We start from the raw sequence: 27,857 nt of genomic DNA, 5'->3' as shown, positions 1-27,857 counted from the left end.
AACAGCGAATGTGACATCTGATTTGTAGGCTGTCTAATCACAAGAGAGGGTGCACATTTTCCCGTGGAGTACTGATCTGTTCACAAGTGAGATCCGAGGCATGCCTGTCCTAATTGAAGGAGCGGAGGAGCCTTTCAAAGACTGCAGAAAAGCTTTTGGCGGTGAGGTACAGTATGAGAGACCGAGACAAACAATGCAGTCTTTAGCACGTCACATCTCCAAAGAACGTCATAATTAAGTTTCAGATGCACTAAGGCATTCCAATTATCTAAATTAGATTTAATTGAGCACAAGAGAGGATTCTCTGTCCTAATTAGGTTAACAAAATATTGGAGCTCGACATGTATTAATCATGTCACTAACACACCAGCCAAGCTGCTAACTATAGACAGGGTTGGTACTAAGATGTGATTTTGATATTTAGGATGGGCGAGTGGTTGTCTCTTCATTGGACTGGGAGGGGGAGCAAGGAAAATCAAGGGTGGCAATGCAAGTAGAATTGAATCAAAGCGGAACGTCATTATCGATACCAAACACAGATTTCGAAAAGCATGAGGGTGAGTAAATTATGACAGAGTTATCATTTTATGGGTGAACTATCCATTTAAATGAAACATAACTGAAAACTGAAAGAGGTCTCTACGCTGTAATAAACTTCTTCTGCTGATAAACATATGGCAGTAAGTCAAAATTCCTCTTGACTCAAAGAACAACAGTGAACTCTCTTAACAGAGACTATGCGTGGGGTCAGAGGTGACTAGCCCAAGATGTGATGCACCAGATTCCTCAATGGCAACTGCAGCTCTGTATGTCGACTCCCGAGGCAACCGACGCAGCACGACTGAATCCTCACAGCCTCCGAACCAGCGTCTGGAACTGATTAATCACAGTTTGCCTTCTTCCCTACTTACATTGCTTTCTTAAGGGGCTGTTCAAAGTGTCAGCAATTTGCAACGACAAAGCAGCCGGAAGTCATTCGCTTTCTATAGACAACTTTTATCAAAGTTATTATTAAACCTCAAAATGCTGCTATTAAATAAAATAAATATCTAATCTGTATGTGCTTCATGCTACAAAGTGAGGTAGTGCTCTGCCTGCTGTCATCTGCTACAAACAGAGCACACGATGCTCATGATGGTGTTTTCAGTGAAAGAGCCAAGGATCTCTAAAAGGTACGAGCATTTTGTGTCTTTATGTTTGTGCATCACCGGCTACACATTCATAAGTGCTCACATTTAAAGCACTTCACATACAAATTATATATTTATCTCATTAAATCAGCTTTTGCTGTTAAATAATCTCACTAGGACATTACATGATTTCGGGTATCGGGACATTTCTAGATTGAACATCACGTAAAATCATTTTATTTCAGCCAGACAGCGGAAATAAAGTGCTGAAGTAGCTGTGAAATAGAAACAAGCCGTTCATCAACTGAACAGGCGCATTCAGTAACATGATCACAAGGGAAGTCGGCATGTTGTTTCCGATGCTTCCGGTTCCGTAGGATTGGCCACATTATACAAAACCATTGACAAGTGCCATTACTTATCAGACATGTTTGGCACCCCTCTGCGGACATTACACCAGGAAAATGGAGCTCATATGTGCCCAGACCACAAAACACTTACCGCTTTGGCCACTGGGTGCAGTGTTTCGAATTTCAACAAGCACAGACCAATTTGGAATGCCCAATTCCCACTACTTAGTAGGTCCTCATGGTGGTGCGGTACTCACCTCAATCCGAGTGGTGGAGGACAAGTCTCAGTTGCCTCCGCTTCTGAGACCGTCAATCCGTGCATCTTATCACATGGCTCGTTGTGCAGGACACCGCGGAGACTCGCAGCATGTGGAGGCTCATGCTACTCTCCGCGATACACGCACAACTTTCCACGCGCCCCACTGAGAGCGAGAACCGCTAATCGTGACCACGAGGAGGTTACCCCATGTGACTCTACCCTCCCTAGCAACCGGGCCAATTTGGTTGCTTAGGAGACCTGGCTGTCACTAGAAAGTTTTCTTGATTATTATTTGAGCAATTTAAATTTGACACGTCACTTGCTTCCCATGCTTGATATTTATAATTTCCCAAAACCTCTAAAAAACATACTTAAAAATATTGGGCAGGTATGCATTTGTTTTGCAGTCTCCTTTACTGTCGGCATCACACTTTACACATGTGACTCAGGGCAAACTAAACCATTGATCTGTGTGATAGGCTTTATAGGGAGCATGTGTGTGTGATTGTATCAAGACTTTTCCTGTAGAACATCTCACAGTGGCACACGTGTGGCTTGTGGCTTGCCCATAACTGATTCTTTATCGCCACACTGTTATAGTGTTTACTTTCCTCCTAGACAGACTGTACACATGTATGACACAGGGCTGTTCACAAGCTCCTCCCATAGCACAGAAAAATCACAAAGTATATCTAATTTTTTTTTCTCCAAGACACACCAAAAAAAGGTTAAGTAGCTCTATTGAAAATGCTAAACCAGTATACTTGAAATCAACTTAATATATTTATGTTTGAGATGAGAACATGATTATATTGCTTAAAGTCCAAGTGATATTCAACACAGTCATCAAAAAGTGATTTGATCACATCTATCTATCACAAATGTTCAAATGGATTCAGACTTCTAACGGATGATGTGCACTCAATGTGATTTTTACTGCTTTCTCAGTTAACTTATTTAAAATTAGCTAATGCAACACAATTCTTCAGCATTTGGTCTCAACTTAATTTCACTGTGAACAATCCATCCATCTATGGTCACTTAATCTAATTGTGTTGGGACTATGTGAGTAATATTTGTTGAATTAATGTATTGTTGAATTTCCAATTTCCATGGGACTGGATCGGGAGAGTACATTTTAAAATTAAGTATAATTTTTAGGTATTTCTACGCAAAATGAAACAAGTAGGAGACTTGTTAGTGTTTAATATTCTGTTGGGATTTAGAGGAGTTTATTGCATGTTTAATTTTTTGGAGGTTACCATTGTGGAGAAGAGTGGAGCTAATGGTTAGGTTGACATCTGACTACTGTAAAATCAGTGCGTATTGCATTATTAATACTGAGCAATTATCAGTATAATGACTGATCATGGATCTGTAACCTCTGTACCTATACCATACAACCTATATAGTATGCTAATGTGTTTGTAGGTAGCTAGCAACATTTACATTTAGTCATTTAGCAGACGCTTTAATCCGGAGGAAAATAGCAAGCAATATGTCATACAAAGTTCAACAACATCTACAGTAGGGATGGGCGGATCCGATACTGATGTGATATCTATATAAAATATCGATCCTTACATAAAAATACAGATTCTTACGTTTTTTTTAACTAGCAATCTTGTTATTAAGATAACATGAATATTAATGCATTCGAAGTGGGAAAAAATAATTATATTAGCAAATAGTTGCATGGCATCAGAAGTATTTTTCTTCCGCTCATGTTGATGCACAGAAATGCTAAAATACACTAGCAGTCTGACAGTGCTCTCCCTTTCAGTCACAGCGCTCGTTCAAAGAGGGAGAAGTGTTTTCCTGAAGTAATGACAGACAAACAGCATCTGGAGTTATTCACAACAAGTAAAGACAAACCTAGACAGGGCATGAATTATAATGGGCTTGTGTGACCATTTTTACAGGCTTATTTAAATTCAGGTGTTAAAACACTGATAATGATTTTAATCCTCGTTAATAAATGACACCTATATGAAAACAACCCATGGATTTACTGTAGTTATTGCATTATTATACAATAATATATATGAATATATTATTATTAGTATATTACTGTAATATTGTATTAACCATGACTGTAGTAACCATGTTTTTTTTTTGTTTTTGTTTTTTGTAACTTGGTTTTATTAATAGTAGCCATATAATAATATCTATGGTTCATTTTGTGGTTTTATATGTTGCTATCTTACTCATTTTTAAAAGGTAAACAAAGAAGCCTACTAATTTTCTGCTTAGGACTATTAATATATATATATATTAACTGGGGTTATTAATACAATTATCATTTAATTATTTTTAAACACTATTAAAAATCTTATTTTATCTAAATTACACAATGATGATTAATCGACTTTATAGACATTACAGTTTTATCGTCTGTTAATGCACGATCTTTTGTAAAGCTGCTTTGAAATGATGTGTGTTGTGAAAGGCGCTATACAAATAAAATTGACTTGACTTGATATATAAATCATTTATAATTTAAGTTACTAATTTTATCCAAAGAATTTGTAAAAATTAAATGTATTAGAGGTATCGGTATTGGTATCGATATCAGCGATACTGGCCTAAAAGTACTTGGTATCAGATCGAAAAGAAAATAAGTGGTATCGCCCATCCCTGATACTGCCAAGCTCTCAAGGTGGCGCTGGAGTAGTATAGGAGCTTGTACAGAAGAAAGAGACAAAAAAGAGACAGACGTGTATATATATATATATATATTAGGCACATAATGTGTTTCACAAAAGCTTAAGATGGTTATTTACATCTTCAGTTTTAGTGTGTCAATGGGAAATATACATTTTAGACAAACATTCCTTTTACAAGTAGATTAGAAGGAAATAGAAGAACAGGGAACCCTGCAACAGATGGCATGGGCCCCATAGTGCCCACCACTGAACTTTGAGTCAGTCTGGGACTACATGAAGAGACAGAAGTAATTGAGACCGCCTAAAAACTGTCCAGGTGTACGTAGGAGAATTGGTGCTATTTTGAATGCAAAGGTGGTCACACCAAATATTGATTTAGCTTTTTTGTTTGTTTACTGGACATTGTATGACACTAATTGATCAATGAAAACGATTTATGACATTATTTTTGAAGAAATCCTCACTATGCAACATTTCTCACAAGTGCCTAAAACTTGATATATAAAGTTGTGTACAGTAAGTGCAAGTTAAGTTCAAGTGCAACAAGCTGCAGTGTTAAATAGAGTTATTTGAACAGATACCATTTAAATTAGGTTAACTCAGTTCATTTAGGTTTCTGCTACACCAATATTTTAAGCAGAGCCTATGTTTTAATTTCATATCAAAGATGCTCATTTTCATTGTGTAGAGCCCATGTCCACAATTAAATTAAGTTTAGCCAACATTTTTTTTCAGTGCACCAATAAGATGAAACGAAGAACAAATTAGCAGATCTGTCTCCTGAGAAAAAGACCCCAAGAGTTTCAGAGAAGATCACAACAATGTCACAAATGTCTGCAAACACAAGTCAAAGATTTCAGCATGAACTCAAACATTTCTCCAAATTCTTCCAACACCAAATGATCTATATGTTTGCCATTCACATCAGTTTGGTAACACAATACAATATGGTAGTATTCATTAACATTAGTTAACTGCATATGGCTAGTCAACAATGATAAATACAACACTTATTAATCTTGGTTGTTGTTGATTTCAAGATAATGTGTTTTTAAAATGAAAAGTATGTCTTAACATTAGCCTAGTTAATGCATTATGAACTAACAATAAACAATAACACAAACCAAGATAAATAATAATAAATAAAAAAAACACTGTAATTAAATGTTGTTCATAGTGATGCGACCGAATGCATTTACTACTGTTAACATTTATGGTAACACTTTACAACCCCCAAATGATTACATTTTAAGGTTGAACAATTCAGTGGAGATGGTCTGGTTACCTGTTGGGAAGGTGTTGACACGCAGATGCTGGACTTCAGCCACTATCAGAAGTCAATCAAGATGGTGATGGTTACTGTCCACGAATAACCCTTGCGATTCCCGTTTGACGTGTCGGGACAACAATAACAATAAGCGAAGATCCGATTCTCCCCAGATGCCGAGCTGATCAGTCCTCCTGCGACAGGCAGCTAACGGAGCGCAGAGAACACACTTCGCGTGCAGCTGTTTAGGTCATGCTCAAAGTATGCCTGCGCGATGTTCAGCAAGCTCAGGAAAACCACATCCTCTGACATACCTCCTCTCTCTCTCTCTCTCTCTCTCTCTCTCTCTCTCTCTCTCTCTGAGATGACTGTCCAAGCTGACCCAGACACAGTTCTCTCTCTCTCTCTCTCTCTCTCTCTCTCTCTCTCTCTCTCTCTCTCTCTCTCTCTCTCTGAGATGACTGTCCAAGCTGACCCAGACACAGTTCTCTCTCTCTCTCTCTCTCTCTCTCTCTCTCTCTCTCTCTCTCTCTCTCTCTCTCTCGACTCCTTCAACAACCGACACAGTTCCTGCCCACCAACTAAAGAATCCAACTGAGGAGGAGGTGAGCGGGGAATGGAGAGAAGGCAGATAAAAGGGGAGGCAGCGAGAACATTTTGGAAACACTAGAGATGCACCGATGTATATCACCTATGCTCTCCTTATGTTAGCATATGTTTTCCTTTTGGTTATTTTCTCGGGAACTGCCATTCCTAACGTTTTAGGAACGTTTTCTTTAGGTTTTTGCGTGACAACCCCAAAAAACAACTTATTTAGAACATTCTCTAATGGTTATTTTTATTACAATTTTTAGGGTTATTAATATATAATAACCCTAAAGTAATGTTACCAAAACATAACAGGGAGGTTTTTGTGACAGCATAAACATAACTTACACTCACCAGCCACTTTATTAGGTACACCTGCATATTCATGCAATTATCTAATCAGCCAATCGTGTGGCAGCAGTGTTATGTTTAAACTCATGCAGATATGGGTCAGGAGCTTCAGTTAATGTTCACATCAACCATCAGAAAGGGGAAAAAGAGTGGTGGTGGCATAGTGGGCTAAAGCACATAACTGTAAAGCAAAAGGTTGCTGGTTCGATCCCCACAGCTACCACCATTGTGTCCTTGAGTAAGGCACTTAACTCCAGGTTGCTCCAGGGGATTGTCCCTGTAATAAGTGCACTGTAAGTCACTTTGGATGTAAATGTAAAAATCTCAGTGATTTTGACCATGGCATGATTGTTGGTGCCAGATGGGCTGGTTTGAATATTTCTTTAACTGCTGATCTTCTGGGATTTTCTCTCACAAAAGTCTCAAGACTGTTTAGAGAATGGTGTGAAAAACAAAAAAAGACCAGGCAATGTTTTTCCAGATGTCTACTCTCCAGTTTTGGCAAGCCTTTGCCCATTGCAACCTCAGTTTCCTGTTCTAAGCTGACAGTAGTGGTACCCGGAGGGGTCTTCTACTGCTGTAGTCCATCCGCCTCAATGTTCGACATGTTGCATGTTCAGAAATGCTTTTCTGCATAGTTCTGTTGTAACGTGTGCTTATTTGGGTTACTTTCACCTTCCTGTTAGCTTGGACCAGTCTGGCCATTCTCCTCAGAACTCTGTCATTAACAAACCGTTTTTGCCCACAGAACTGCCGCTCACTGGATGTTTTTTGTTTTTCGCACCACTCTCTTTTCACTCTAGAGACTGTTGTGTGTGAAAATCCCAGAAGATCAGCAGTTACAGAAATACTCAAACCAGCCCGTCTGGCACCAACAATCATGCCATGTGATTGTCTAATCAGCCAATCCTGTGGCTGCAGTGTTATGTATAAAATCATCCAGATACGGGTCAGGAGCTTCAGTTGATGTTCACATCAACCATCAGAATGGGGGAAAAATTTGATCTCAGTGATTTGGAGCATGGCATGATTATTGGTGCCAGACGGGCTGGTTTGAGGATTTCTGTTACTGCTGATCTCCTGGGATATGATTCTTCTTATTTTTAATATCAGTTATTGGGATGTTTTGTTACATTTTTTGTTGTTCAGTGAATGTTTTCAAATCGCATTGTTTTTGTGTCACGTGTGTTACCCTGATGGTGTTTTGTGTTTGTGTGCGTGACGCACTAAATACCAAGACATTCTGAAATTCATATTACATATTTAATACAAATGTTCACTCAAATAGTTTAGCTGATGATATAACGTGTAATGAATAATAAAAATAAAAATAATTCGAATATAGAAAAGAGTGGTCTCAGACTTTTTCACCTCACGTGTGCAAATCATAAAAACAGCAGCAAAACTGGTCCATGTGCCAACCAAAAATCTATCTTGTATAAAGCTTTAAGAGAAATAAAAAAAGAAGGAAAGATGGCGGAAAATGAGACCTACCGCTGTGTAATTCATGCTGTGTTTATTGCGAACTAATCACTATAATCCCTGTGAAAATAAAGAGCTGTACAGCAGTACTCTACACATCACCTACCAAATTGTAGGAGGAAAAGATAAAGTGTACAATGCAGCAGAAGACGGTTAAACTCACGTCTCCCTTCTAAAGCAAATTATTAAAATAAGATCTACAGCTCTCACTGGGCCAGAACAACCATTAGCCACACAAGAGATGCAGTTTTATGTCCCCGGTATGCCCTTTTGTCTGATAGTGATGTCATCTTTTGTTGGACATATAATTATATAATACTTGTCTATCTGTCTGTCTGTCTATCTACAGTATCAAAACATGCAGAGCTCTTAAATACATAATTTACAATGTTTTGTTTGTCCATGCAGTCTTAATGTTGATGCCACACTGCCATCTGCTGTTCAAACTAGTCCTGTGCTATGTAGCATAAAAGCTAATAATATAAGTGCAAGCATACTCTGTGTTGCTTTTAAGAAAATCCTATATGACCCACTTAATAAATCAAATAAAGTTGGGAAAGTGTGGCATAACATAACAAAAAAAAAAAAAAAACATTTAACTCATGTATCTGTCACACTCAAGTCATCTTTAAAGCATTTTGGAAACACTGTTTTAAAACTATACTATATGTATAAAATTGTACTTACAGTATTCACTACAGAACTATTGAAGTAAACTGTAAAAAAAACTTTAAAGTGATTCAAATGGTGAAAAACTGCATCTAAAACATACACATCTCAAATATTTTCCCCACATATGTTACTATGCAAAGCGTTTTGGCACATCTGATGTTTTACGAAAGCCTTTGTCTTAAAGGGATAGGTCACCCAAAATGTATAATTCTCTCATAATAAATTCACCCTCATGCCATCATCCCAGATGTGTATGACTTTCTTTCTTCTGCTGAACACAAAGGAATATTTTTAGAAGAATATCACAGCTCTGTAGGTCCATACAATGCAAGTGAATGGTGACCAGACCTTTGAAGCTCCAAAAAGCACATAAAGGCCACATATACACTCACCTAAAGGATTATTAGGAACACCTGTTCAATTTCTCTTTAATGCAATTATCTAATCAACCAATCACATGGCAGTTGCTTCAATGCATTTAGGGGTGTGGTCCTGGTCAAGACAATCTCCTGAACTCCAAACTGAATGTCAGAATGGGAAAGAAAGGTGATTTAAGCAATTCTGAGCGTGGCATGTTTGTTGGTGCCAGACAGGCCGGTCTGAGTATTTCACAATCTGCTCAGTTACTGGGATTTTCACGCACAACCATTTCTAGGGTTTACAAAGAATGGTGTGAAAAGTCAAAAACATCCAGTATGCGGCAGTCCTGTGGGCAAAAATGTCTTGTTGATGCTAGAGGTCAGAGGAGAATGGGCCGACTGATTCAAGCTGATAGAAGAGCAACTTTGCCTGAAATAACCACTTGTTACAACCGAGGTATGCAGCAAAGCATTTGTGAAGCCACAACACGCACAACCTTGAGGCGGATGGGCTACAACAGCAGAAGACCCCACCGGGTACCACTCATCTCCACTACAAATAGGAAAAAGAGGCTACAATTTGCAAGAGCTCACCAAAATTGGACAGTTGAAGACTGGAAAAATGTTGCCTGGTCTGATGAGTCTCGATTTCTGTTGAGACATTCAGATGGTAGAGTCAGAATTTGGTGTAAACAGAATGAGAACATGGATCCATCATGCCTTGTTACCACTGTGCAGGCTGGTGGTGGTGGTGTAATGGTGTGGGGGATGTTTTCTTGGCACACTTTAGGCCCCTTAGTGCCAATTGGGCATCGTTTAAATGCCACGTCCTACCTGAGCATTGTTTCTGACCATGTCCATCCCTTTATGGCCACCATGTACCCATCCTCTGATGGCTACTTCCAGCAGGATAATGCACCATGTCACAAAGCTCGAATCATTTCAAATTGGTTTCTTGAACATGACAATGAGTTCACTGTACTAAAATGGCCCCCACAGTCACCAGATCTCAACCCAATAGAGCATCTTTGGGATGTGGTGGAACGGGAGCTTCGTGCCCTGGATGTGCATCCCACAAATCTCCATCAACTGCAAGATGCTATCCTATCAATATGGGCCAACATTTCTAAAGAATGCTTTCAGCACCTTGTTGAATCAATGCCACGTAGAATTAAGGCAGTTCTGAAGGCGAAAGGGGGTCAAACACAGTATTAGTATGGTGTTCCTAATAATCCTTTAGGTGAGTGTATGTACTCCATAAGACTCAAGTGCGTAAATCCTTGTTGCTTTTTGTTAATGATCTGAGTCATTTTAACTGTACAGTTGGTTATTTTAGTCACAACACACTTATACTGTTTTTATAGTGTCAAATATTTTGCTAATCTTGTTTGCTTGATGAATTAACAAAACACAATAGCAAAGGTCACACCATAATAGCGAGTGATTTAGAGAAAGTAAAGTCTACACTTTTGTTTTTATAGAGAAAACCCCACTCTGACTCATATGAACAATAGGACATTTAATTATTATTATTTAACTTAAAGCCTAAATTAAAACTCTAATCCAGTGCCACGTTGGACGTTCCATATATCATTGTTGCACTGTTTGCTAATCCTTAAGTTGACTCTCCATTCTTCTCTATTAATTCATAGCATGCTTTTACCTAAAACTACACCCTTGCATTTTCAATCTCATGTTTGCCTCCAATATTAACCTCAGAGGTTTGTATTGTTTTGCAAGCATATTGCTCAAGTGGTGTCACATGAATGTCATTGGTGAAATAGGATCAGGTTCCTTGGGTCCTATAAGATGCTGAAGGTATAAAAACAATAATGAGTCACTGCACAAGGGCCACAACAGCTTGGATGACTCCAATCCTCTGGAAAGGTGAGAATCTGAGTTACAAATGCAAATTTGCTTGCAATAAAGTATAACCGGGATAAAGGCAATGGAATGCATAATCTTACGAAAAGAGCATTTAAATAAAATATTTCAATATTTTACATGAATTTAAATGTATATTTTATATTGTATAGATCTAAGAGCTGGACCTGGCGCAAAATGTTTGTGGTGACGCTGTGTATCCTGGCCTTGCTCCATATGAGCGCTGCCTGCAGTTTGGTGAGATTGATTTCAATATATGCAATATTATGATGAGCATGATGTTATTTTATATTACATAATTTCTATACATTATAGTACATTGTCTTTAAAAACAATGGTCTAAAGACTTTGGCTTAAATGCTTGAATTAGTTTTATTGACAAATGTATGAATTCTATAACAAACCCCAAATTGTAAATATCTAATGTATTAATTTTAAATGGATGACATTTATAGTGTGGGAAAAGTGCCACGCATACACGGGAACTCCTTAAACACAGTTTAAAAGGCATCCCAGAAGCTAAAGATATTTGTATTGATTTGCCATCATTTACCAACATTTTGGTCATTACATAACTCACTGTATTATTTCATAGTTTTGATGACTTTGCTAATATTATAAATAAAGAACTTAAAGTATTATGTTCAGAATAATTATGAAATTCTCCAGTAAACAATGCATCTAATATCTAACATCTAATGCATGCATGTTTGTGTCATTCCTGCTGCTGTGTTTATAGCCAGGTAAGCAATTAACTTATTACCATATTGCCGAGAATACTGCTCAGACATTATAGTGCATCATCTGACATCAACCTCAAACTGATTATTTTGCATTATAAATACACAGGTGTCTGTACGGACCAGACTTCAGTTCAGCAGGAGATTGTGGATGTGCACAATGCCTTCAGAAGGGCTGTGACGCCAACGTCCAGCAACATGCTGAAAATGGTGAAATATCTTATAATTGATATTTACGTTTCAATGCATTTAAGTGAATTAATGATTTTGTGTCACATGATGTAAAGTTAAGTGACAGGTTGAATCTCTGAAACATGTCAAGAATATGTCCTGTTCATGTTTATAAAAAAATTAAAAAAACAATATACATATATATATATATATATATATATATATATATATATATATATATATATATATATATATATATATATATATTGTGCTTAAAGAAAATCAAGTTTATTTTAGGACCAATATGATTTTTGTGACATCATTTTAAAAACAATTTAAGTTTTATCCTTTAAACCCCTCATTCTCATTTAAATATGTATATCTATAATGTAAAGTTTATACTTTATGGTAATATTTGTTGTACTGCTTTTTTGCAGATTTAAATTAAATAAACAACCAAACAAAAAACAGCTAACAAAAGATTATTATTTTTTTAATTAATTAAAATTACACTAACAAACAAAAAAAGCCTGATGAAGGTTATATGTACAAAATGTTGCTGTAATAATACATTTTTTGCATTTTAACATACAATTCGGTGTGCAAGGTTTTTTGTTTTATTTATTTTCAGATGTAAAAAAACATATTATACCGTAGAACATGCTACACATTACATTAATGAGAAATTGGGGTGGGTGGTGTGTGCTTAAGTGTCATGACCACAATATCCCAATGCAAAATATTCTAGCGGCCCTACTGTAAGCTTAATTTTCAAAATTTCTTACTGCTTTATTTTGATTTTGGTGTGAAATTTGACCTGGGCATGTTCTTCACAGGGTTTGTGAGATTTGCTCAGTCACATAATTGCTGTATACAGCATGCAATAATTCACTAAAAGGCAAGTTTCACCTGAAAATGTGTGTGTTTTCAGAGCTGGAGTCAGGTAGCAGCAGATTCTGCTCAGAGTTGGATTGATCAGTGTATCATGACACACGGTCCAGCAAGCACCCTCATGGTTAACGGTATGTTACCTGCAATCAAGCAATACAGCGATAATAAAACAGACATTTATTTCATACAATTTTCTATAGTCGTAATATTTACATAGTACCGCGCAACTGTGAATGTATAGGAATGTTCCAGGTTCAAGCTTTGTCAAAAGCATTTGTGACAATGATGATTATCACAGAAAAATGCTTTGATAATGCTTCGTCTATCATCAAAAGAAAGGAAAAGGGAAAAAGGGAGAAAAAAAAGTGATTAAAATGGAAGTCTACAGGTCCAGCGTTCTCAAGGAATTAAGAGCAGAACCGAGAAGCTCATAGTTCGATTTCAATTCAGTTCACTTAACATTGCTGTAAGCACTATGGGGAGTCCTTCTTAGAAGACCTTGTTGAAACCCTTATTCAATCACACCAATCCTGTTATTGGCAATGGTGTCTGAGCACCACCCTTTTGGGTGCGCAGTTGGCCTATATAAGTGGTCCCTCAGTTTTCACCATTCTTCAGAATTGTCTTCCTTCAAGACTATGACCTTCGTCTTCGTCTTGGAACACTTCTGTTTCACCGATAAGTCGATAAGTCGATAAACACTTACAGCAGACAGCACTTCTCAGAAATATGCGAACAGGACAACTCGTTGCCTGTGCTCAGCGCCTGCACCAAGAGGCTTTTCGCTCCCCTGTGCGTTCCAGTGAAGATTTTTCCACATCACCGTCGAAGATGCTCTCAGAGAACGGGTTCTTTGCTTCAACTTATTGTTGATCAATACGGCACTTCAGCGAAACTTCTACCTGCCTCCCATTGCACTCTGGCTAGAGTTACTGTTACAATATTAATTAAAGAGCCGCTTACGTGAGTGATACACGTCTTTTTAAAGATGTTGATCCGAAACTGTCTGACGAGCACAAGAGCTATTTTCACTGCCTGGGCCGCACCCACGCACAAGCAGCTCTCATGGAGACAGAGATTCATGCGTCACTGCGAGGGCATGAATCTCTGGATCTTGCGCTCTAGGATCGACCTCGTTCTCAGGGAAGATCCAGCCTCTTGTGCCCTTCCACCCACCTCTTCTATGTTAAGTCCGGAGGGACCACATGAGGAGGCATGGCGGGACAGTGAGGTTGAGCAGAAAGAATTAGAGGAGGATCCCGTGCTGTCGCGAGCCTTGCGAGCCCCCCAAACGTCTGATCTAACTTCCTCGCCTGTGCAATATGCCCATAATGAGCTCCAGCCCTCTATTGCAGCACACAGCCTCATTATGTTTGGCGATGATGCTGTGTCATTCGCAGCATCAGGCGAGTGGTTCACAGAGGATGCAGAGGAAGTGCTCGATCTTGAGCATCCTACTCTTCGTGCACTCAGTCCGGAGGGACTGCCGTCCTCACTAAAGTGGATCACGCCAATGAAAAAGGCTACTTAAAGCTTCGCCTGGTTGAACAGGTGATCGCAGCTCACCTCTGCCATTTGTAGCGAATCAGCTCTATATTCTTCCACCATTAGGTAGCGAATCAGCTCTATGAAATATTAATAATCAATCATAACTTGTTATAATCAATTATGAATATTTGGATCAGTTAATCGGGTTAACTTGATGTAGCTACATTAACATTACAACCAAATACTCGGTTCATCCCGTGAACACTCAATTTTGGTTATTAATTAATTAATTAATAGAAATGTACATTTCCGGGGCAAGGGAAATGTCTTTCTTACTAAGTATTAAGAGCAAGTAGTCAAAATCTATGATTAGTGACTTTAGATATGAGCTTGAGACACAGACAACTTTACATGTGACATGAACAAGACTTTATTAACTAGACTAAACATTTAAACTACTCTAACATACATATACATACATTCATACAGTTTACCAAGGGAAAGAGGGCTGAAGCAGAATACAGGAAGGCAAGAAGTTATAGCATTGTTTGAAGTTCAGCAGATCAACAGCCTGAGCAAACCATCATATTAGTTCTGACACGCCCTTTTTAGAAAGGGGTTAAGGATACTTAATGTATCAAATAATGAGACTAAGTTTGATACTTGCATGTCCCATTTGAATTAAACTGTCCTGATGCAATTTGTTGAGGCTCCAGTTGATCTTTGATGATGTTGTCTTGATGAGAGAGAACCAGTGAGAGTCAGAGGATCTTGGTGAATGGGCAGTCGAGGCCGTAGCCTGGCACATGCTTGGGAGTCCTTGGGGCCTTTAGTTTGGCATCATTCAGCGAGAGAGTGAGAGAGCACAAGGCTCAGAGATAAAGAAAGGCAGGAAGCCAGAGGAGCATAACAGAGCGAAGAGATAAGAGAGAGCGAGGAAGAGCTAAGAAGAGGATGAGAGGAAGTGGGCGCAGCAATTTTATACCCTCGGGAAACAGGTCCCACCTCTCATTGGCTCGACCAATAAGAAGGGTTTGAGTTCTAGGCGGGAATTTGGTTTATTGCTCTTTGTTGTAAAATTGCCCATTGCATGTGCAAGAAAGAAAATAGGAAATATACTTTTAATACTAATATGTTGTTGTTATCGACATATCATGTACACAGTCATTTCAATCTTCAAAATACCAAGTTATAGAGACCAAATATGCCACACATATGATTTTGGTTAACCATAGTATGCAAAGTCTGAAACATTAACCCATTAGTTTGCAAGAAAACATAGATCAAGCACATTTAAGGGAAAATGTGAGATGGCACATTAGATACATGTCAATATTTATCACATGGATATATAGAATATATATATAGGATTAACAGGGTTCATTTCTCTTTCTCAGTAAGAGAATGAAGGGAGGGTCAGCACTTCTCTGAACATTCCTTTGGAGGTCGTAAAGGCCTCCATTACTCTGGGCATGAGAGAGTTCCTTTGTCAAAGCTCATTTGCATGTTTATGACAGTAAGAGATTTTGGGCTGAATGACTCAAAAGATAGTAAAACATCGCGTAATATCATTCTACAGAGATCTTATATTCGAATTCAGCTCGGACAAATCGTAAGGTTTAATTTGATACCAAGAAAGGTATATTTAGTACACTTAATAAGGGAATATACACTGAGGCTATTAAATATGAGGCCTCAGAGTTTAAAACACACAACGAAACAGTTCTAACGAGTTTGATATACCTCAGAAATACACAACATACAGGGATTACACGTATTTCATTAGCAATATGCAGTTCTGTGTTTAACTGAAAAACACACACACACACACATTTTTACGTTCAAAGTTTCCCCTTCCTGTCCACACGATAAGCACGTGGTGAGCATGCGGATGTCACATGCGGTTCTCTGTCAATAGTTCATTGTCTCTTTGTCAATACATTTATTGTGCTTGTGGAGGCTGGTTGGCGCTATTTCAGTAATTAGGGGGTTTTTAACAGTAAGTTCTTGTTTGTTCGGGAATCTGTTAAGGCACTGATCCTCCGCCATACCTTACAGTCCCCCTTTTTTCGCCAGGTGGTGTCCCTGTTGGAGACATCATCGGACGACAATCATCACAATGGCGGATGGCAGGTGAATCATGAGGGTTTTGTAGCAGGTGGTTGTTCCACGGTGGGTGATGTAGACAGTAGCCAAATCCAGGTCTCTGCAGCAGGTGCAGAGGCAGCAGGTGCCTTGACAGTGTGTCACCTGTCATTATGAAGTCAGTTCGTTTGAGGCAGGTGCTTGTTTGTGGCTGCAGGGAGTGGTTATGGGCATCGTGTAGTGTGGAGAGAGTTTCAGACTGACCTAGTACTGGTAGCAAAAGGGCAGCAGGTGGCCGTTCAGCCCTTGGTTCGGCACCCAGTCACCAGGTGTCTGAAGTCTGCAGTGTTACTCTGCTCTGGCAGCAGTGCTGACTTGAGCTTGCCTGAGTGGTGTTGGGCAAGAGTCAGAGGTTTGTTCTTCCCAGTACTCCTCAGGGGAGTTCTGTTCCAGGAGCTCTTTTGCTAGTGCTAGCAGCTCTTGTAACTCAGAAACAGGCGTTTCTAGCTGTCTTTGTGCAGCCTCTGTTTGGCACCTGTTTGAAAGGTGTACAGGAGGATGTTGTTGTAGACTGCTGTGGGACGTCCTGTGGTGTTTGCTGGGTGAGGCCTTGTGTTTGTTAAAGGCCTTCTGTGTCAGGTCACGCAGTTGTTGGATAGGCATTGTGTGGGGGCAGGCCATAATGCCTAAATGGTGACTTACCATAGGATGGAGGTTTCGGAGGAAAAGGCACTTGAAGCTGGTGTCCTCCTCCATCCCAGGTTTGTTGCGAGCTCCGAGTAAGCTCGTCTGAGTCTGTGGTAGTAAACATAGGGAGTTTCATGCCGACCCTGTTTGGTGTCTAGGGCAGCGATCAGTCCGTTTTTAGACTCTGAGAATTCCCTTATGATGGCTTGTTTCAGCTGCTGGTAGTTAGACTGGATGTTTTCTGGCTGTCGAGCCAGAAAGCGTCGCAACTCTGGGCTGGACGTGATCCAGATCAGATGGAGTCTATCTTGATGGTTCACACTCATCAAAGACTGCAGGTGAAAGTCAATGTCTCGCAGGTAAGCGTGGACGTCGTGGTCTCCTGCAAGCTCTGGTGTAAATGCAGGGATATGTCTGGCCATTCGGTTGAGGTCTTTGAGTGTCGCTACACGTGTCGTTTCAAGATTCGTCTGAATCAATCCTTTTCCTTCCGCGGCTGCAGAAGCTTTAAGGAAACTGTCCGATGAGGTGTTAAGCAGTGGGGTTTGTCCCCCCCCTTTGTAAATCTGTGCTTGGCTGGGGGAGGTTTCTCTGCTGATTGCAAGTGGGGGAGTGAGATGTCTCTCCTGCTGTGGTTCCTTTTGCAGCAGGTAAGAGTGTCTCAGTTCTCGTTGGACCATGTCAAGTTCATCTTTGGTGTTGTCCAGCTGCTGAGTCAGCACTTTAACTTCAGCTCTGGACACATTCAGTTGACCTTCACAGGCCATGATTCTGGCATCTTTGTCCAAGAGTTCAGAATTTGCTGTTTTTAACAGTGAATCTTTGTGAAAGAGTACCTTTTCCAGGTGCTCTCTGGCTGTCTTTTCCAGCTGCTCTTGTTGTTTAGCAGCTGTCAGAGCCGTTTGAAGTCTGTGGATTACCTCCTGTGACTCCCTTCTGCCAGGGTCCTTGTGTCTGTCCTGAGCCTCCATCTCTAGCTGGTCTATGCGGTTTTTAGCATGTGTCAGCTCCGTTTGGGACTCAGTGATCTGGCGTTTGAGGTTGTTTACCTCCTGTTTCAAACCTGTGAGGTTGTGGGCCAGGACGATAACCTCAGTCAGATATTTGTGCTCATACCTCTGGTTTGAGTCGTCTGTCATTAGTTCTTTTCCCTCGTTTTCCAGTTGCTTTTTGTTCTGTTGCTGAAGGTCGTCAGCAGCCATGGATAAAAGGGTGTTCCTCAAAACACCTAGCCAGTCCTTTTGGCCTGCCATCTGGGCAGTTAGGCTAAGCATCTGCAACATTTTGGCACACTTCTGGTGAGAGTAAGGGCAAGAGACTAATGCAAGATCAAACAGAATTTGGAGCTAAAGGCAAAGTGAGACAGCAAGGTGTATAATGTACAGCTAGGTTTTGCTAGGTGTGGTTAACAATTGAAATGTGTTCCTGATTATTACTATCTTAGCTGCAAATAGCAGGGTGCTCAGATTTGTGTGGATCTGAGTGGCTTTGCTAAAAGAGCGTAAGCCTAGATTTAATAAATGACTTAAGATGTTTCTTTGGGTCAAATTATTTATCAGCACTTACTGATAGCATACAACAGGCTTGATCTTTGAACACATGAAGAAGAGAAAGAAAGAGGAAGAAAAGAGCTTTCCTATTAGATTGTGTCTATTAGTGGTGCTCAAAATTATGCCATAGAAATCGTCTAGATTACTAGTGTAGCTGGCTCATAAAATTTAAGCAACTTGTTGCAAATAAACACAAAATCGAGAAGAAAAGTATGTCTAGTTACTTTTGCAGTTTTATGGGGAAATAAAACCACACTAGACCAAGAGGGTTAAATGGGAAAATGAATAGCTGACTTCTATTATTAGTAAAAATAATAAAAAGACTTGAAGAAGTGATTAAACTAGCAGAATAACCTTGTATTGGGAATAATCAATAGCACTTATGATCAACAATTAGATTTGCTTTGGGCATCATTCTATAGTTGGTCACAGCTGTTGCGTGTTCAAGACCACACAATGTGTTTGTCCCTCTATAAAGTTTAGTCAACGTGCCATTGAAAGTTCCCAATAACTATAAAAATTATTCTCTATCTAAACAGTTTACATGTAATTAAGTTTTTAGATTTAATTAACAAAGTAACTGCAAATTTAGCTGAACAGCGTTCAGTAAGGGATGCACCTGAAAGGTGCAGGTGAAGTTAGATGAGAAGAATTAAAGTTAAGGAAAGAGAAAGTGAAAATTCAGAAACCAGAAATGGGGTTAAAGGAAAATGGTTTAGATCACTTCACTCTGCATGCACACAAGCTGTAGATAAAGGCTTCATGTAAATTATGCTAGCAGCTAACTGTTGAAGCTATTAGTTAGCTTAGCCTAAGCTAAGGGGCTGCTAAGTTGGGTTAGCTTAGCCACCTAGGCTGGTTTGTTTACAAAATGGCGTCGGAAGGAAACACATGTGCTATCTGGAGTGAGCACTTCCTGTGACAAGTCGTTGTCATGGGAACCAATGCACTTCAGAGTTTCAGTGAGTGAAACACAGTTTTGATCACCAGGAAGCTAAGCCTTTTAGATGCACAGATAAAGTTTAGATGAAGGACATCAATCTAACTATAATTTGTAAGGCCTTTATACTGTGAAAAGGGGAGCATCACCCAAATCTACATTTATATAACTCTGTACTGAGATTTCTTCATCAGAAACAGGTTAAGCAATCAATTCTGGTACAGTTTACATGCCGCTGAGCTGAGATTCCTTCATCAAAACAGACTTACACTTTAATACTGAAATTAGGGTTTCTTCGCTAAAATCATATTACTCGTACACTGATACCTTTTGAAAATATGCTTAAATGTGTTAAGACTCTTTCAATTACAGTAGAGATGTCAATTCAAGCCATCACCTTATCCGCATCCAAACAAGCCAGCAACTAGTGAAGCAAATGCCGTTTCGCATGTCATGTCCTATTCTGACCGGAATTATTCAATGCACACTTTTAGGTTGACAGTGGTTCAAGCTCATAACCTTTGTTTAATCATGCCCGCATCATTCTCCACCATTATGTAGCGAATCAGCTCTATATTCTTCCACCATTAGGTAGCGAATCAGCTCTATGAAATATTAATAATCAATCATAACTTGTTATAATCAATTATGAATATTTGGATCAGTTAATCGGGTTAACTTGATGTAGCTACATTAACATTACAACCAAATACTCGGTTCATCCCGTGAACACTCAATTTTGGTTATTAATTAATTAATTAATAGAAATGTACATTTCCGGGCAAGGGAAATGTCTTTCTTACTAAGTATTAAGAGCAAGTAGTCAAAATCTATGATTAGTGACTTTAGATATGAGCTTGAGACACAGACAACTTTACATGTGACATGAACAAGACTTTATTAACTAGACTAAACATTTAAACTACTCTAACATACATATACATACATTCATACAGTTTACCAAGGGAAAGAGGGCTGAAGCAGAATACAGGAAGGCAAGAAGTTATAGCATTGTTTGAAGTTCAGCAGATCAACAGCCTGAGCAAACCATCATATTAGTTCTGACACGCCCTTTTTAGAAAGGGGTTAAGGATACTTAATGTATCAAATAATGAGACTAAGTTTGATACTTGCATGTCCCATTTGAATTAAACTGTCCTGATGCAATTTGTTGAGGCTCCAGTTGATCTTTGATGATGTTGTCTTGATGAGAGAGAACCAGTGAGAGTCAGAGGATCTTGGTGAATGGGCAGTCGAGGCCGTAGCCTGGCACATGCTTGGGAGTCCTTGGGGCCTTCTAGTTTGGCATCATTCAGCGAGAGAGTGAGAGAGCACAAGGCTCAGAGATACAAGAAAGGCAGGAAGCCAGAGGAGCATAACAGAGCTGAAGAGATAAGAGAGAGCGAGGAAGAGCTAAGAAGAGGATGAGAGGAAGTGGGCGCAGCAATTTTATACCCTCGGAAACAGGTCCCACCTCTCATTGGCTCGACCAATAAGAAGGGTTTGAGTTCTAGGCGGGAATTTGGTTTATTGCTCTTTGTTGTAAAATTGCCCATTGCATGTGCAAGAAAGAAAATAGGAAATATACTTTTAATACTAATATGTTGTTGTTATCGACATATCATGTACACAGTCATTTCAATCTTCAAAATACCAAGTTATAGAGACCAAATATGCCACACATATGATTTTGGTTAACCATAGTATGCAAAGTCTGAAACATTAACCCATTAGTTTGCAAGAAAACATAGATCAAGCACATTTAAGGGAAAATGTGAGATGGCACATTAGATACATGTCAATATTTATCACATGGATATATAGAATATATATATATAGGATTAACAGGGTTCATTTCTCTTTCTCAGTAAGAGAATGAAGGGAGGGTCAGCACTTCTCTGAACATTCCTTTGGAGGTCGTAAAGGCCTCCATTACTCTGGGCATGAGAGAGTTCCTTTGTCAAAGCTCATTTGCATGTTTATGACAGTAAGAGATTTTGGGCTGAATGACTCAAAAGATAGTAAAACATCGCGTAATATCATTCTACAGAGATCTTATATTCGAATTCAGCTCGGACAAATCGTAAGGTTTAATTTGATACCAAGAAAGGTATATTTAGTACACTTAATGAGGGAATATACACTGAGGCTATTAAATATGAGGCCTCAGAGTTTAAAACACACAACGAAACAGTTCTAACGAGTTTGATATACCTCAGAAATACACAACATACAGGGATTACACGTATTTCATTAGCAATATGCAGTTCTGTGTTTAACTGAAAAACACACACACACACACATTTTTACGTTCAAAGTTTCCCCCTTCCTGTCCACACGATAAGCACGTGGTGAGCATGCGGATGTCACATGTGGTTCTCTGTCAATAGTTTATTGTCTCTTTGTCAATACATTTATTGTGCTTGTGGAGGCTGGTTGGCGCTATTACAGTAATTAGGGGGGTTTTTAACAGTAAGTTCTTGTTTGTTCAGGAATCTGTTAAGGCACTGATCCTCTGCCATACCTTACACATTATACAGCCATGTGATGGAAATCACGCCCCACCTACCCCTCCAAGGTGCGTCAACTGACATCCGCACTGACTGGAAGAGCTTTTACAGCAGCGGTCAAGCTGGTTCAGCAGTCCACAGCATCTCTGTGCTCCAGGTTTTTCAAGCTAAGCTCCTTAAACTAAAGAATAAGCAAGGCTCTTATCCAGAGCTGTTCAAAGAGCTCCACACCACTACAGATTTGGTGCTGCGAGCCATGAAAGCTTACGATCAGGTAATCTGCAAAGCGATGAGCAACCTGGTGGTTCTGGTTCAACATATTTGGCTAACTCTCACGGAGATGTGTGACACAGGGAAAGCCGCCCTCCTCGACACCCCGTTGTCGCCGATAGTCTCTTTGGGAATGCCATGGAAGGCTTTTCAGAGTGCTTCATCGCAGTGCAAAAGCAGTCTCAAGTGATGAAACTTTTTGCCAAAGAGAAGTAGCACTTACCCTTTTCCGGCATGCTCCAGATCTAATTACAGTCAGCGGCTGGCAAAGAGTCCATCTCTCGCTGCCCCAGCACAGCCGAAAGCTTCTACTAAGCCATCAGCGAAGCCACGCAAACTGTGACCCAAGTGTAAGCACCCGCTGTCTTGGCGCAAAAAACGCATCGACAGAAAAACAGTGGCCGGGCAGCAGAAACGTTCCTGACATGCCCAGCCCTGTGAAAAGTAGCCCAGCGCTCACCATTATTCACGGCCCAGAGCCAAAGAAGGCTCGATTGGAGGCACACAGTGTTTCTCCCCTCTTCCCCAATACTGTTCATCAGGAGTGGTTATATGGTTCAAGCACAGATCTTATTGCACGTCCATCCTCAGGACTGGTTTGCATCAATAAATCTGAAGGATGTGGTGTGTTTCATGTACCAATTGCACCGCATCACAGGCAGTTTTTGAGATGAGGGAACTCCGTATCAATACAAAGTCCTTCCATTCGGTCTGTCTTTGTCTCCCTGCACATTCATGAAATGTATTGATGCAGCGTTCACCCCATTGAAAATGAACGGTGTGCATGTTTTGAATTACCTCGACGATTGGTTATTACTAGCCCAATCAGAGGCACTACTGAGCGAACACTGAGACTTGCTGCTTTGCCATCAGAAAAATCTGGGTCTGAATGTCAGCTGGGCGAAAAAGTACACTTTTCCCCAACCAGCAAATCTCCTTTATTAGGGGTTCATCTTAACTCGTTGAGCATGCGTGCTCGCCTCAAGTACGAGTGTGTACTGTTAGGTCTTTTACACATGAGACCTCTCTAGTACTGGCTCAAACGTCATGTTCCACATCGTGCCTGGATCCTTGGGCACATGTGCATCGCGGTGACTCGCCGCTGTCTGGCTGCTCTAGCACCATGGACAGTGCTGTCCTTCTATAAACAGGGTGTTATGCTGGGTAAAATTTTCAGAAGAAAAGTGGTGACCACAGATGCACCCATCACAGGTTGGGGTGCGGTGAGAGATGGACGCCTGACTTTCAGCAGCTGGACAGGTGAGAAACGGGTGTGGCACATCAACCGCCTAGAACTACTGGCTGTCTTTCAAGCTTTGAGAGTTTTTCATTCCGACATTGTGAATCACCACGTTCAAATTCGTTCATACAACACAATTACACTGTTTCTGTACAAATGCTGTTCATACATAATTTTTTTCCCCATTTAAATCTCTCATTTAAAGATAAAAATAATTTCATAATTTGCTCAACTACATGTTGTTCCAAACTGGTACGACTTACTTTCTTCTGTGGAACGGTAAAGGAGAAGTTTAGCAGAAAGTCCAAGCTGCTTTCTTTTAATATAATGCAAGTGGATAGTGACCAGGGGCTGTCAAGCTCCAACACCTACAAAAAAACTAAGTAAGAACAATTAGATATCCATACTGCGATCATGAGTTAACATTCATGATAATTTTGCACCATAAATCCAAGTAGTCCACATGACCAAGTCCACGTGTGATGTATTCCAAGTCTTCTTAAGATAGCTTAGTGTGAGGAACAGACATTTAAGTCATTATTCACTGAATATCTAGCTTGACAGCCAGTGTCACCATTCACTGTCATTTTATATAAATGCAACTTTAACATTCTGCTATAAATATCTCATTTTGTGCTCCACGGTAGAAAGACAGTCCTCAGGGTTTGCAACAACACAAAGGTGAGAAAATTATGAAAGAATTTCCTCTTTTGGGTGAACTTTCCCTTTAAATATCTCTAAATAACAGGATATGAATTGGGTGAAAATCTGTTTGAGGCCTCCTCTCTCTATAAGTGGACTGATGTAGTAACTGCCTGGCACAGTGAAGTCAACAATTATGAATATGCCTATGGATCCATCAATGATCAACCCACTGGACATTACACACAGGTAATTAAATGTTAAAAAAGAGTGCAGAAATGCTTTAAAGGTGAAGTGTGGAATTTCTGCAGCACTAAACAGAAGTGCAATGGTTTTATAGGAGCAGCCAACTTCTCAGCTGATGGTGTGTGTTTGGGGTGGGACAACCAGTTTGTGTCTATGGAATGTTTGTGGAAACTGTTTGAATTATTTTTGCAAGTCCGTTTGATGCCACTAATGGATTTCTGTCACTTTCCTATTGAGTTTATGATTTGAAAGTGCTGAATGATGGTGTCTCACACTAAAGTGGCACTTCTCTTCATATGAATCTTCAAAGGTGGTTTGGTACAGCTCGTACGAGGTTGGGTGTGCTGTGGCTCAATGTGGAAGCTACTACTTCTACGGATGCCATTATTACCGCGCGTAAGTCCCCCCCACCCTTTCTCTCAATATTGAAAAGTTGATTTCCCTTTGTGATGTCATAATGTTTTGTTTCTGAACATATCACTGCTACTTCACATCAAATTTCTCAAAGGTTTGTTTATTCGTTCATTTCAGAGGAAATTTCAGAAAAGTACCACCATACTCACTGGGCAGTCCTTGCGCTGCCTGCCCAAACAATTGCGAAGACAACCTTTGCAGTAAGTGCATTTCAGTTCTAAGTACAACGTTGCACAACTATCATGAAATGTAACTTGTGGTGACTCATGATCACAGTTTGCCTTGCTAAATGTTTTTGCATCGTAATAAAAAGGAAAGATGTATTGCTTCACTGACTTTCAATTCTCTCTTTTTCTTCTAGCTAATCCTTGTCCATATATCAACAAATTCATCAATTGCGCCGCCTTAAAAGAAAAGGCCACGTGCGACAACTACTTTGTGAGCAAATGGTGTCCTGCTAGCTGTCAATGCAATAACAAAATTGTCCCTGTCGCTAGAAAATAAGTGTTTTATGGCCATAATCCACGAAACACTACCAAGTTTGTCAGTTTTCAATCTGATTGCTTACCTGTAGCATCTCTTTCTTATAATGTGAAATATGTACATTCTTTAGCACACAAATCATGTATTCCTTTCTATGTGGATAACATCAAATATGACTACATTTCCTGCAGCATTTCATGACTACATTTCATGATGTTTAAATATAGTTCATGCCACGACAATGCAAAATGAATAAGGAAACAGTGATTTGACAAGACTGTTGAAAAAAGCCAATTTCATTTACAGTCATTACTGTTTTGCATTTAAATTACCTGAGGCACTTTTTCAGTAAAACATACATAATCAAATATAAATAAACAATATTGTGTTTTATAAGCATTATACTGAACACAAAAGCAGGAAAATGCACAATTTAAAACACAAAATATGGTCTACTCCCACTCAGAGACTGTACTTATAGTATATATTCTTTACTGTAGGTCTCTTGCCAAAATATTCACGCTATGTACATTTCTGCAGTGCATTTTAATCTTTCATGCAAAGTGATTTTACACCAAACCATAAGAGCCCACAGATCCATGGGTACAATAAAGCAATAGAGGCCAGCTATATTGCGAAAAGAGCCTGATTTTATTAAACGGTTACTTCATATTAACAATATCAAGGAAACAAAATGTCATCAAAATGTTCCTTTATTAAGAAAATTCATTATATCCTTACATTAGAAAATATACTCCCCCCTGACATGTAAACAACAACTGAATGAAAAAATAAATATACCCCATTTAAACTGAGTTTAAATCTATTTGGCTAAGGTGTATGTAAACTTTCAACTGTATATATATAATATATATATATATATATATATATATATATATATATATATATATATATATATATATATATAGCACTTTTATTTGTCTTATCATTAATCATACCCATATAGTTTTAAAAATGTTAAATAAAGATAAATAACTTTCTCCCATTATTTAATGAAGGACATACACAAAGAATAATATCCAGCAAATAATAGATATAGGCACATTTTTTTGTTGTTAAAGTGCAAAAGCACAGATGTTTCTCAATTCATGAACATTTTTGCAATACACTGAATTTCCAGTAGGTGGATATGTTGTACACATTATGAAATGAAACGGCACAAATGTGTTGCACTTCCTGTTTATGAGTAGTTGAATACTCCTCTTGTACTTTCACATAGTAATACAGCTCAAATGGACTTCGAATATTCAAATATTTGATTGCACATCAGTGTCTGCTCTGTGTCCTATGAGCATGTGTGCAACTTTCACCAGTTTGTAATCTACTTGTTGAAATATGCATGTCATGTGTACTGAAACACAAAGCCACGAGGCGGTCTTAATGTTTCAAGGCGGTCATATAACAAATACAGCTTTCATGTGCCACACGCGACTGTATTTGATGTGAAAATGGATTTGGAGGTGTGTACCAATCAGATTTGAATTGAGAATGTCTTTTAAAATCCAGTTTATTTAGCTGAATTTTAATTGAGGTAACAAATATAATGCACAGTTTGAATTTAAGGAAGTAGAATTAAAATGGAATTAAATTAATAGAAATTAATATTACTGCTGCAGCCTATTTGTATTTTAATAATGCATGTTTCGTGATATACTCAACATTAGATTATATTAATAATCAATATTTAAAAGGCCATCTTAAGTAATATTGCAACTTTTTAGTTGAATTAACTGGATTTCCTGATACATGTTTATTAATTATTAGTACACTTATTAGTACACTTGTGTGTTTATAGCTCAGTACATTATATAATTAATAAATTCTAATTTTGATGTCAATATTGACATATTTATTTGGACCAAAGGGACACATTTCGGTAGAAAGCTATAGTTTTAGAATATAAATTATGCTTTAAAAGAGCGTATTGTGCCTGAACCCTAATAATTGCTGCTTACAGCTATATTTAGCATGCAATAAATATGTTTTTACAACAAAGTTAATTGTTACAGGCCAAACTAGGGAAAGCTAGTCTGCTTGCAATCCAAAAGAGTCTGCAACAGTAAAATGGTAGAGTGGGCATGAATGCATTTACTTGCCAGCTTTTATTATTATTATTATTATTATTATTATTATTATTATTATTATTATTATTATTATTATTATCTATGAATAATCTGTGTTAACTGAATACTCTGACTTCGATGAGTTATTAAGGGTAGGAAAGTGTAATGCTCTTTAAGCCATCAGCTTGCTTAATCATTTCAAAGTTGTTGGCACAGATTCAATATATTAAGAAATGATTTTCCAGCACATTTTTGACACGTTGTGCAACAGATCTGTCTTAACTTGCATGCATCTTTCTTCAAAAATTCTGCCACCAACACCAAAACCTAGTTTTGTTTTATTTAATGGGACCTGCCGTTATTGTTATTATTTATTGTCTAAATATTAAATATTGATGCCTTATGAAG

At 38.8% G+C, this 27,857-nt stretch overlaps 2 protein-coding genes across 3 annotated transcripts in view; one reads left to right on the top strand and one right to left on the bottom strand.

The window, feature by feature from the left end:
• The window catches only part of LOC127655907 (raftlin-like), a 143,947-nt gene extending 137,807 nt beyond the window's left edge, over positions 1–6,140 (bottom strand). For both annotated transcript variants that reach the window (XM_052143961.1, XM_052143962.1), the window contains exon 1: positions 5,691–6,140. The gene's annotated coding sequence lies outside the window, so the exon portion shown is untranslated. The remainder of the gene's footprint in view (positions 1–5,690) is intronic.
• Positions 1,126–26,197, top strand: LOC127656129 (cysteine-rich venom protein-like). The gene is made up of 7 exons (XM_052144312.1): positions 1,126–1,172; positions 11,784–11,958; positions 12,851–12,941; positions 24,329–24,471; positions 24,779–24,864; positions 25,000–25,082; positions 25,244–26,197. Exons 1-7 carry the CDS (start codon positions 1,126–1,128, stop codon positions 25,384–25,386), a joined length of 768 nt encoding a protein of 255 aa, XP_052000272.1. The 3' UTR covers positions 25,387–26,197.
• Positions 26,198–27,857: the final 1,660 nt, after the last annotated feature.

Source organism: Xyrauchen texanus, chromosome 15 (genome assembly GCF_025860055.1).
Source record: "Xyrauchen texanus isolate HMW12.3.18 chromosome 15, RBS_HiC_50CHRs, whole genome shotgun sequence".
NCBI lineage: Eukaryota > Metazoa > Chordata > Actinopteri > Cypriniformes > Catostomidae > Xyrauchen > Xyrauchen texanus.
This window is presented reverse-complemented; position numbering and strand designations above follow the sequence as displayed.

Coding starts and splice junctions, on each gene's coding strand:
- LOC127656129 (XM_052144312.1), top strand. CDS start 1,126: ATGCTCATGATGGTGTTTTCAGTGAAAGAGCCAAGGATCTCTAAAAG. Junction 24,472..24,778: donor CCACTGGACATTACACACAG/GTAATTAAATGT, acceptor GAATCTTCAAAG/GTGGTTTGGTACAGCTCGTA. Junction 25,083..25,243: donor TTGCGAAGACAACCTTTGCA/GTAAGTGCATTT, acceptor TTTTTCTTCTAG/CTAATCCTTGTCCATATATC.